The sequence below is a fragment of the Falco punctatus genome (assembly GCF_963210335.1).
Source record: "Falco punctatus genome assembly, chromosome: 6".
NCBI lineage: Eukaryota > Metazoa > Chordata > Aves > Falconiformes > Falconidae > Falco > Falco punctatus.
In genome coordinates, this window is record NC_137585.1 from 75,215,758 (window position 1) to 75,228,873 (window position 13,116).

A 13,116-nucleotide genomic window follows, 5' to 3' on the forward strand; every position below is an offset into this window, starting at 1 on the left:
ACCACCCCCAGCACCACAGCTCTGACCGCTGGTGTAGGATTTTGGAATTCACGTTTGGTCATCTTTTTATATAAAACAAACCAATAAAATAATAAAAAAAAAAAAAAGTGGCAGCTGAACTAATTACACAGCTGCAAACACTGAAGGCCTCACTGCAGAACAAACAGCCAAGTACAATGAATCTGCCTTAATTTAGTTGGCTAAAAGTTTCCCATCTGATTCAGAATTATCCACACTATTTCCCTTTTACACTCAAGAGAAATATGCCAAAGGATCACTAAAATTAGTGTCAACGATCAGCTGAATGAACCCTCTTCTGAAGGTAAATGTGTGTTTCTAGTGACTGCAAAGGAAGCCCTGGGTCAATTCAGCATCTAACTTACAGACAGATGAAGCTCGGACCAACGGACCCTATGCAAAGCATATGACCATGGCCACAGGTGTGGTGAGCAGGGCACGCAGAGCTGTTGGAGAACAACCTCACCAGGGTCAAACCCTAATCCCTAAGCTGGTTTAGTTGTCTTTGACCCCAATCAACGGTACTGTAGAGATGGGTTAATGAAATATTAGAGCACTCCTTAATATGCTAAAGGAAAGCTACTGTTTCCCCAAAATTCACTGTTTTAATGCCATCTACCACTTAGGTTCCATGTGTTTAATGACATTTTTTAATTAGCCAAGTAATTCACTTCCCATTCATTCACATGCATGAGACAGAGCAAAAGCAAAAGATTTCATTTACAACCACATGTCTAGAAGCTGGGGCTTGGATCGTGATATGGTCAGGAGGCAGCCACCTAATCCCTGATAAATTTAATTACCAGTAAGACCATACTCAGGGGGCAGGAGCTGTTTGTAAGTAAGGGCTAGAAGCAAAAAGTCAGGTGGGTGAGTGTTCAAGAACACGAGCATGCCTAAACATGAAGTACTGTAATTTTTAAACATAAAGACTAAAGTAATAAATTAAATGAGTAACAAATGCAATAATTTTGGAAGCCTGTCCCTAATCGGCATGTGCTTTCTTTTGCTCAAATGCATTAGTCAAGCATAGGACAAAACAAAAGTAAAAAGAATACATCTTTCTGCAGCATGACCTCATCTCTTACTCCAGATAATAAACTTAGACAAACTTGTACTGGAAAAATTGAATCTCCCCAGCAATCACTGCTGTTTATTTTATCAGTGGTGCTTGTGTCTGTACTGAAGGTTGTAGCTTCCTCGCTCAAGAGCTAGAAACGAAAAGAAAATGTCGATTTCTCTCTCCGGAGAATCCCATTACTGATAGCAGACGTGGCATTGCTTACAGCCCAGAGAATTGACTTTTTAACATGAAACCCAATCTGCGGCAATTTCAGATTTCTGAAATTTTGTTTAAAGATGGCAAGTATCAGCTCAAACATAAAATGCTTAAAAAGTGAAAAAGAGCAGGGAAGAAAAAGGTAACAATATATTTTTTTTAAATTAATTTTGTATTATTTCATAGTAATGCTTTGGGAGAGTTGTTTTTAACATGTTGGTGTAACATATTTACTCTTCAACATTTAATCTAAACTAACCCTATACATATATTTTGCCCTTCAATAATTACACCATTCCGTAAGGACGTGTACCAAAGTTAACAGTGGGAAGTTCTCAAGATGATATGATGAGCTCATACTGGCAACCTGACAGTTAATGCAGCCAGCATCAGCCACATGCTTGTCTTTGCCCTTTCCCATTTAATCCTGTTGCCATGCTGCAAGTTTTCACCTGGTGAAACCAAGATGGGACTTAGATTCTCACCCAAGCTTTTACATTAATATATAACAATTAAAATCCATGGTCTTACATACCTGCTTGGATAAAATTCCGTTGCATCTTTGGTACGATAGCACTAAAGCAAGACCTGCCAGACCTTAGGGCCAGACCTTAAGCAAGACCTTAGGGGCCAGAAAGCCCTGTCTGCCTTAAACCTGATGGAGTATCAGCTGAAGTGCAGAACAGCCGGCCACGCGTCCAGGCTGCTGTGGAGGTAGCAGTGTGCTCCCCCACCGGCCCCAGGCAGAGCTCTCTGCAGGGCGCTGGCCTCAGGCTGGAGAAGCAGATTCAACTACTGATACAGCCAGAAGATGGGTGAGAAGTTTTCCTTCACCGGAACATCCCCTGTACCAAGGAATAGACTACAGCATCCTCAAGATTACTGTAGTTGCCCATACCTATTGAAGTCCGTGGGGTACAGTATTTGTGAGGATCAAAATGACCAAGAGGACAAACACTCGGTGGCAGTAGCTGACCAGCTTTGAGACTGGTTGCAGGCCATGGGGATCTTCTACCACTACAACAGATCTTCCCACACGATTTATCCTCCCCAAGATTACTTGGGTAAGCCACAGGATCTACAGCCACAGGTTGACAAGCGTCTTCAGCCTGCAAGATAACCATCTTGAATCCACAGTAAGACTAAGTGACAAGGATCAGACCGACAGCTGCAGCCTCCTCGGTGATTTCTGTAGTTTTGTGTTACTGCCACTGAACTGTCCATTGCCACTCACTGCAAGTTTTGCCTCAATCCTAATCAAGAGAACTAGCAACAAACTACGAGGAAGATCCTGGAGTCCCTAACAGAGAAGGCCCTTCTCAAAGCTGCCTGTACATCTAGAGAACATGCACCACATGCCAAATTCAAGGTTAGCAGTGACTGGCTGCTTGAGGCAATAAGGAGGAAATCTCTCCCTGCCAAGCCCCAGGCAATGCTGGGCTCACAGCTTATGTTTCATAATGCAGATATCCAACTCTGACAGCAGACTTGTCACCAGAAGTGGGGCAGGGTGCACTAGGTCCAGATAACGGAGAAATCACACTCCCTTCCTTTCCTGTTATCCTCATCGCAAACTGCCCCATTGCAGCCTTGGACATTTCCCCCTTCCCAGGAAAATTGTTTGGTTGCTGTCACCGGTGGGGTCTACCTGCTCAACTAGCAAGGCAATACGAGCAGATACGGTGAGCGGAGCTGACAGGTATTACCACAAACACCTCTATCAACCAAGTCATGAATATGGGTGGTACAGAAATCTTCCAGATGTTTTGCAGCACTCTTTTTGACTCCTGGGCCAGACATTCCCCAAGGCCCAGCAGAATTGCCAAAATCACCCCCTGGCTGAGCATACCTCATACAGGAACTTCAGAGGACATCTCCAGGCTCCATCCACCACAGACGACTAGAGGGTGGTGATTTTCAGGAAGAGTGTCAGCAAAGCAGGATCCAAACACCCCAGCAAGGCCTGATTAGTTTTTTTTAAGACTGACGAGGTAAGAAGACAGCATTTGACAAGAAAGGCAAAGACCAAGTGAAGACTGTTTTAGGTTCTTTGTGTATTGCTGTTTTGGTTTTTGTTGTTTAAAAAAAAGAAACACCCAAAACCAACAACACACACACACACACACACACCCCCCAAACAAAATACAAAAAAAACAAAAACCCCACCCAAACAAACACACCAAACAAAATACAAAAAAACCAAAAAAACCACCCAAACAACATGGGCACCTTCCAAAGACTATTTCCTCTGCTATCTTGCAAGTAATGGCATTGGAAGAAGACTGCCTTCCCCATAGAGTTTGTCAGTTGCTATTTATGACTAAAAGATTTGCTTCCCATCTCCTGTACCAATACAGATATATTTTGTGCAGTCATGCAATAAAAAAAAAGAGAGATTGCTCTGTGGACCAAGAAAAAAGTATCACGTATTCCTTTTCCTTCAGTTCTCTCTCATGTTGCAGCAAATTCACTGCTTGAGAAACTGGTAACAAAAGTCAACTTAGGGAGGCAGCAGCGGGTATACCAGCACTACCAACAGCCGCCTTCCTCCTTTCCCCTCCAACAGGTAAGCTGGATGCCTTTGGGCTTGAAGTATCCAGTAGACAGCAGCATCAGCCCACCGCCACCATCTTTAGAAAGAGAGAAAAAATGTCTCTCTACTATATACTGCTGGATGCCAAAGATCGATCTCTGAAATCTGAACCAGTAATAAGCACTACCTAGAATGAAATGTGCTCGCAATCCAGAGAAGCTTTTGGAAGTTACTAAATTTTATATCCACCCAAAGGGTTTTAAATATCCTATCCACAGAAGATAACATGAAAAGAGCTGTAAGTTATTTTTTTTTCAATACACGTAATCTACACATTGGATGGCTCACTGGAGCCTACCAGAGATAGCAGGTTTACAAATAGGTTTGCAATCATATATCAAGCAAGCAGCACACCGACAAAACCTCTTAAAATTCACTTCTTCGGTTTCCTGAAAGGTCTTGCACCCCTTCAGATTCCAAACGTGGCACTCGGGAGGATACATGTAAATTTAGCTCCATGCTATGAGCTGTAGAAATACAACTCTCTGTAGGAGGTACCAGGATTTCCCAATCATAACCACCGGTGTAAGACAGAGGCCACATTCAGCACATGCTGAATTCATGCCTGATCACCCACAGCCGCTTCAGTTCCAGGTACGCTTTTCTGTTGGACGGGATGGGTTTGAGACTATCAGGACTGGAAAAAATGGCCCATGATCCGAAGCAAGCCAGCAAGCAGCAACACATCGATCAGATCCCATCATCTTCAGCTCCATAACTATTTCGGCAGGTACTCAGACACAGATGGGGTATGGACTGCGGAAACTTGCACTGTGCATAACATTTTCTGGCAACGTCTAAGAATTCTGGCACACTAAGGTATCACCTAGAGATGGATGGCTCTCAGGAGCTATTAATTTCTTAATACATGTAGTGTCTTCCATGACCATCAAAACAAATTTTAAACTGTAAATAGCCTACATTTAGAGTAAGTTTAGGAAGTGAGCAAATGAACGCAAGTGTGGAGTGTAACCTACTGCCAAGTCAGTCCTGGGGATAACACTGGCCAAACCTGTTTATAAAGTCCAAAGAATACGCTGTGGGAAAGCCAAAATGAAGCTAATAAAAATGGGTGTTTGAAAGCCATTAATGGAACAGTTTTCTGTTAGAAACTATTTCACTAATCAGTAAACAAATAGCTAATACATGTTATCACACATTAATTCTGTCCAAATATTCCGTAACATGTTATTGAAGCATTTAACTTTAATTTCAATATGTACTTTTAGTTTGCTTGTATTTTCATTTTTACACGGAAATATTTCTTGTGACATAACAAAACAGAAACAGCCAAAATGATGATTGAAATTAACCCCTTAAATCCTGGTAAAATAGAACTAAATTCTGTTTCAATATTTTTCCAATAGAAACAGTTATTTAGAAGCCACATGTTCAGTAGTCGATAAGATTAAACTACTTCGCATAACTAAATGTGTCTGAAAGTTTGTGTTCTTGCAATGAAGTGCAATTTTGACAACCATCATTTGCATTCCATGTGCAGGATTTGTCTCCCAAATATGCTTTAATTTCATCTAAATCAAATATATGGATTTAAATCAAAACAGGCAGACTCAGAAATATGCTGGATATTACTAAAAGACATATCTGACCATTGTTTTTTCTTCTTTTTTACCATCAACCATAGAAAGCTTTATTCCAAGCCTGATCACACTTTCAGTTACAAAACAGGTGGCAAAAAATTACAGTTAACACACAAGATCTGCCATATTTCTACTTGCCTCTATTCTCATACTGGATTTTCCACCCTGAGGTTTGGAAAATAAACCTCTTCCATTTTTAACATAATGAATATACCTAATAGTAGGAAATACTGGGGTTTATTATTTTTAATTTCATTTTGTGAATCTTTTACTCTCCCCAAGCTGCCACTTGTTAGTGCAACAATCCAGCACAGTGCTAGTTGCTGAGGTATACGTGGTTAAACTAATTTCACCTCTGACCAAAACCGCAATGTTTTCCCTCCCCCCTCTTTTTTTTTTTCTTTTCCTTTTTCTTTTTTTTTTTTTTTTTTTTTCAGGTAACAAAAGCCATATATTCAGCATTTTACATTTCTAAAAGTAATTCCATTCTAGAGCAAAGAATGGTTCTGTAATAGTGACAAGCTGTAAAAAGCAATAGCTTTATCATTTATCACCCATAGAACTCCTGCTGTACTTTTTTTTTCTTAAAATACATTTTGTGCAAAATTAAGTTCTGTGTATGTCTATGCCATAATTTGGAAAAAACTGTATATAAAATGTACTTGATTTTTAAAAACAATCCCAACATCAAACAACAGAGAAAGAAGAAACAGATCAGATGCAGCTGAAGTTTTCATATGAGAAACTAAATACAGTATGTTCTTAAAGCTCCAGTAATACATTCTTTCAAAAACCAGAATGCACTTTGGTCATTATTAAACATTAGTACAGAGGCAAATAAAATACAAAATGCTTGTTTGTGTTGCTTTATATATAAAAATATTTTTATACCACATAAGTTTAAGGTACATTACTTCAAATCTTTCAAGATTCTGAAGATTAGCAAGCATAGTGCAATGTCCAGACTCTTGTCATCTACTTACTTGTCATTTTTCAATATGAAGACACTATTTTGGAACCACAAAATGTAAGAATACTTGCACCTGGCGATATTAATCCTCCCACATAATTTGTAGATGGGAAGTTTGTTCCAGGTAACTTAAGTCTACATGGGTGAACATCAGTTTTTGTCACGCTGAAGAACCATGAGCCAATATGACTGGTCCGTGTGGGAGGCAGGGGACAGAAGGCAGAGGGAGAGCTGGGAAACCCCAGCCAGGAAAGCGCTGGGGAATGACACCTGCTGGGGAGGAACAGGAGGAGAGCAGGTTTTCTGAAGACACAAATCTGCTGACTACCAGGCTTCATGAGCTCTGCTGCTCACCAGAGGAACTTTTCTGTGTTAAGCTGTTCTTAAACTTCAATGTGGTATGAATGGCATATACTATAGTGTACAAGAGGAGAGCATCTATCTATCTTATGCTCAGTCATTCATAGCACTCCTTTCACCAGTAAATCTTCGGCTTCTTTAAATACTCAGCTTCAACATACAATATATACTGCTCCATAGTTCACCATAATATATTCCAATTAATATACATTTATATGTATATATATAAAGTTTCTCATTAAAAGTAACAATAAAAAGTGCACATATTGAGCATGCACAGTCAGAGCTGCGCAGAACAGCCCAGTATTTCAAATAAATACAATATTTAATTTTATCAAAATATCATACAACATGGTAACCATTTACAATTATTGCTCTAATAAAAGTGTTATCAAAGAGCACTTGTTGACTTGTTATATAATACCTTGATTAATATCCCAGGATATTTAAACTGCAGCCTATACGAGTTTAGATCCTGGAATTACTCAAAATATTAAAAGTTCCCATTTGCATCTAATATTAATATAAAATATTTATGCTACCTGTCATACTGTATTGTCAGTACTTTATTTTTTGTATATGTCTCACTTTTCTACTGCAACCAAACATCTATTGATGTTACGTTGTCCTCATAAATGATTGGTGCAAATGAAATATTCTAAGCAATTTTACCACATTATCAACAATCAAATGACTTCCTTATAGTGTTACCGTAACTAAAAATGTTCAGCACTGGCTTCAACTTTAACAACAGAAGTTCTCAGACACACAATTTTTGACCCTTCTCAAAGCTGACTCTTTCCAAAGCTAAACAAGTAAGTTTGAAAAGAAAATATAAATGTCAACTAAAATGAACATAAACAGTGAGAAGTTGAAATAAATACAAAGATTGCACAAGACAGTCAGATGTAAACACTTCAATTTTCCAAATGACATCCTTGAAGAGGTTGTAGCATCTGAAATACAGATTTCAGTGGCTGCTTTGAGGCAGTTTTGTCAATCAATGAGCTTTTCTATAACACTGTGTTATCTCGTCTTCTTTATGTATTGTCAAGATTTGATCTTCCAGAGCTGGAAAAGTTCAAGCAGTAAATCAGTATTATTTCTCAACTCAGTCTTCCGTTTACCAGAACTGCAATACCACCACTTTCTTTTTTCCTACTGCATTTGCTGCATATTCTATAATACGCAAAATAAATCTTACATTTGTTTAACAGGGAAAAAAACGGACAGATGTAAGCAAACTCAGTGGCGAATTAAGGGCTCTGTGCTACAAGCTTGTCAAAACGAATGTGCCTCTTAACCTGAATCTTGAAATAGTTTCCAGAGTTTGCAGTTCAGAGCGGGGCAGAGAGTAGGGCCTAACAAGGTAGCCCTTCAGCCACGATGACACAACACTGTGTAATATTGGTCACAGTAATACTCTATCTACCATAATACTTCACTGCAGCGCAAGACAAGGATAGCTTGCATCTTTTTGCATTCCTTAAGGAGCTACAAAGTCAACAGTGAGGAATTCAAGGCAGAAATCAGATCTGGGATACAAAGAAAAGTCAAATAAGATATAGTACTTATGTGTATGAATGTGTCTGTATGTTTAAGAAATCCTGGTAATTATGTGTCCTACATAAAGTTAGAAAGCCACAAAAATGAAAAAAAAAAACAAACCCACAACCAAAACAAACAAACAAAAAACCAAAAGAGTTAAAAGAGCTGCCCCCCAGCCATGGGCAGGGACACCTTCCACTAGACCAGGCTGCTCCAAGCCCCATCCAGCCTGGCCTGAAACACTGCCAGTGATGGGGCAGCCACAGCTGCTCTGGGCAGCCTGTGCCAGCGCCTCACCACCCTCACAGTAAAGAATTTCTTCCTTAGATCTAATCTAACTCTACCCTCTTGCAGTTTAAAGCCACTCCCCTTTGCCCTATCACTACAGGCCCTTGTAAGAAGTCCCTCTGCAGCTTTCTTTTAGGCCCCCCTTAGGTACTGGAAAGCTGCTATAAGGTCTTCCTGGATTCTTCTCTTGGCGCATATGAACAAATACATCACTATTCTGATACAGCTTAAATGCCATAACCATTTTCAAAGAATAAATCTTCTAGTTAATACAGTTGAGAATACATTAGTCTGCAACGTATGATCCATCTATCATAATATTCTGAACCCCATGGTGAAAAAAAAGGATGCTTATCAAGTAGTTACCTTTAGGTTAAATCCAAGCAAGTCACTGATGACACCAGAAACAGCTGACAAGATAACAACTTGGGTGATATTATAAAGCAGTGGATTCATTGTAAGCCCATACAACCTGAAGGGACTGTCCAGTTCCTAGTAATGCAAAACAATGACATTAAAAGCAAAAATTACACAAAGAGGTTTTTGTTCATATATGTATTGAGTGATATTCGATAGCTTAAGAAGTCTTCAAGTCACAATTGAGTAAAACATCCTCCTATTCTTCTGCACAGGAAAAACAATGAGCAAGAAAATACCCATCACATTAACTGACTACTGATGTCTAAAACCCTTCAAAAAATTGGAGGCTACCCAGCTAAAGCATCTACCAATTTGCTCATGAAGCCAGGAAAATAGAGAACTAGTTTTCCTAAGGTGCCATCATTTTAGAATTCCTTATAATTTTCCAGAAATCACCTTCAGTATGAAAACAGCTGACAGACAGCAGAACCACAAAAAAAAGCAAATAAAAAAAAGATTTTCCACAGTGACAGAAGGCTACCTCACTAATATAGAAAATTAACAAAAATGTCTTTCCTAATGCATTTCCATCTCCATTAATTTTGAGAATAATTACTGACGAACATAGCCAGAAAAGGAAGATGAAGGGAAAAAGTACTAATAATCATTTAACTGCTAATAATTTACTTTTTTTTTAATTGGAAAGATCAAATAAATTAGCCAAAATTAATCTGCAACAGAACTTGAACAAAACGGCTATTTCACCAATTTTCAGTTACTGGTGTGTGAATGAAGTCACCCACACATTTCTGGCCTACAAATATGTCAAATAAAGGAATAAAAAAAGTTTTAAAATATGAGTGGATTATATAAAGCATAACAACTATCACTGCTTTGGTCATTTATATTTTCTAGCTCTAAATTAATCTTCATCCCTCCCCTGCACTACATCCTGTGCCTTGCACAACGCCTTAGAAACCCTTTTTTAATAAATAAGAATGTCAGAGCTCTGACTCTTCCTTCAAGAGAGGTTACATAAGAATGAACAACCTTTTCATTTAGATGTAACATGGTATAAAACTGCTGCAAATACAAAAGCTATAAAAGGCATGATTCTGAGAACAGCAGAGAAATCCATTAAGGAAAAAGTTTTTAGATTTTGGATTCATCTTACCAATTTTGGGAGTAAGAAAACAGTAAGACTATTCAACATAATACAGTCTTCAGTAAAAGCTTAAGGATCAAAACCATCCAAAACCAAATTAAAAAAAAAAAACCAAACAAAACCAACTCCATTTAGCTAATGGGCATGAAATACGTAATTGCATTGATCACTAGCTACCAAAAACTCATTGAAAGCTCATACTAGATGGCTTGGAAATCCATCTCACTTTTGGGCACATTCTCACAGTAACTAAGTGGTGGCCTGGGTCTGGGATTTGTGCCACAAAAGTCAAGTCCCCTTTGGAAAGGTCATGTCAGTTGACACATTTCTGAAAAGAGTAAAACACGAACAGTTTTTTTGCAAACACTGAGAAAAGCATGAAAAAGACTGAAGTGAGTCAGATCAAGGGTTGATCAGCATCCTGCCACCAAAAGCAGCTGCTTCTCACCCTACCTACATTCTCACAGCACACAAACATTTCAACACATGAGACACCCTGAATCTGTCTAGTCTACTTGTTCAGTCTCTCCTTGAATCCAGATAACCTTTCTGCATCCAGTGTCCTTTGACCAACAGCTGCACAAGTCTGCTACCTGACACACAGAGAACACTTCCTTTTGTTTGTTCCAAAACCAGGTTGTAAAAGCTTTGCCGTTCCTTATTCTTATACCAAAAGAAACAGTTAATAACTGACTTAGCCAGGCTCTCCACATCATTATAGCATAACTTTCAACCTAAGCTGTTGCTTTGTCTGCTTTGAACTCCTCCTGACTCTGTCAGCCCTCTCATGAAAGTGCTGCATATTTTTTGAGATGAGACCACACACACTAGCAGAAATACCCCATCATCTCAGCCTCTAACTGACTAGTTTAAACAGAGTTTAAACTTCATTTTAAGAACTGCCCCTTCTTGCACAGGAATCAATGGGGTAAGTGGCTAGAATTCTACATACGGTAGAATAAGGCAGCAAGGTCTTAAAGCACCACCATACGCAAAGCCCTCCAATTGCTTCTCTTAAGAGGCTTGAATTTTCCAGACTGCAGCGGAAAGGTATGGAGGCATTGAAAGATATGGTTCAGGTTTACTGCACGATAATCCAGCCATTCCCTCTACTTACAGGGATCTCTGCACATGGAATCGGTATTAGTCGTGCTATACTCGAACATGGTGGGAGGGGTGTGTGAACTGAAGGAAGTTTATCTGAGGGGGAGGAAAACACTTCTGTATTTGCCAGTCATTCCTGGGGAACTGTTCTACGGGACCACTCTATCTTGGACTAAAGGAGGAAGTTGATTCCCTGAAGGAGAAATCACAATACTGTTGTTACCTCACTTCTGAGTCCAAGAATAACAAATCAGTAGCACCTCTTTAAGAACTTTACCATGACAGCAGAATGTATAACAAGATCCAAATGCTGAAAGCTGAAGCTTTCACAACAGCCAAAGTGGTTAAGCACTGAAACACCATGCCGAGAGAGATGAGGAGGCAAGTCATGAGTTTGTTTTTTGTAGTATCAGAACTGGCTTCCTCTTTGAAAGCCTACTTTAGTCAACTGTAGGTTATATACTGTTAATTTTAGTGTATAAACACATTAAGAATACTAAATCTAACTGATCTTATTTGTTCATAAAAGCCAAACCTAAAATAAAAGAAGTTTTTCAAGCGTTACGTTTATTACTCTCATTTGGCATTCAAGTAACCCTTAAGTAAGTTTTGGATTAAGGAAATGTTTAGTCTGAAGGAGAATGAGACATTTCTGGGCCAAGAATGAAGCTCCCAGACAAATGAAAGAACAGAACAACTTGCTTCCCAAATTATGTCAGATCTGTGAGTCTGAAAGAACAGACAAACTCAGCAGAGGCAATTTAGGATCAAAAATGTCTTCCTGAGAACCTCAACCACTGCTTTGTTAACAACAAGAAGTTGTTCTATAAAAGCCCTAAGCAGGTCCATGCTCTAGCTCCAGATGAGTGAAAGAAAGATGATTTTTCTTCTGCAGAATTCTAGAAACGGAAAGTAATAAAAAAATTCATGTTCTCTCACCATGAAGAAGTATCTTCTACTCACCAAATATAGTTCCCTGACAAACAGGATAATATTGCATAAGCAAAAAACTTCTCTACTAAAATTCCATGCAAAAAATAATTGCCAAATAGTTCAAGGGCACAGCTGACATATTTGAATTACATTAAATGAAATCTGTACCTTTAGTTCACTTATAAATGGACCTATGTAACAGTTTCTCTCTGTCTTCCAAAAAGATTAATCTATCACAGTAAGTAAAGACGACATCAAGGATAATCTAGTTTTAATTTGAAATGGTAACCACTGACAGTTTTTAAGAGGAATTACTTTTGTGGAAGAGTACAAATCCCCCAGCAGCTTATTACTAGAACCAGATATTTACACTCCAAAAGACCCAACAACATTGCATCATTTATTTCTCAAGCATTCATCATCCTGTCCATCCTGAAGTACCTTCTCTCAGGCTGCTCATATAGTTTAAAGAATAAAATTTATTGTATATAGTAATAATTTGTAATCCACAATGATAGCAACATAACAAGACTGTAGCGTGTGAACAAGTAGCATTGCTGTGAAAGAGTTACAGAGCAGATTTAAACCAAAACATACTGCGCTGCCTGCAAAAGTAACACAAGCGACCCATTAAGCAATCTATTCTGCTTCTTAGTTACATATAATATTGTAATAGTGCTTTAATTCTTACCTTCAATAACTTAGTAGCAAGTTTTAAAACATTGTTCACTAGTGTCAGCTCCTCCTTCTTGTTAGGCTTTTTCTCCATTTTCAAGTACAAGTTTATCTGATTTAAATAAAATAAGAGTATCACCACTTACTCAGAATTTAAAGGAATTTGGAAATATTTAACAATAAAATGAAACGATTAGTCAGCAGTCATATAACAGAACAGTG

At 38.6% G+C, this 13,116-nt stretch overlaps 1 protein-coding gene across 5 annotated transcripts in view; it reads right to left on the reverse strand.

The window, feature by feature from the left end:
- Window positions 1-5,076: 5,076 nt before the first annotated feature.
- Window positions 5,077-13,116, reverse strand: part of PHTF2 (putative homeodomain transcription factor 2) — a 73,740-nt gene continuing 65,700 nt past the window's right edge. For all 5 annotated transcript variants that reach the window (XM_080391950.1, XM_080391946.1, XM_080391947.1 and 2 more), the window contains 3 exons: window positions 12,911-13,006; window positions 9,024-9,149; window positions 5,077-7,892 (listed from right to left, as the gene is read on the reverse strand). In XM_080391950.1, coding sequence (XP_080248076.1) covers window positions 7,872-7,892; window positions 9,024-9,149; window positions 12,911-13,006 — 243 coding nt within the window. In that variant the 3' untranslated portion in view covers window positions 5,077-7,871. The remainder of the gene's footprint in view (window positions 7,893-9,023; window positions 9,150-12,910; window positions 13,007-13,116) is intronic.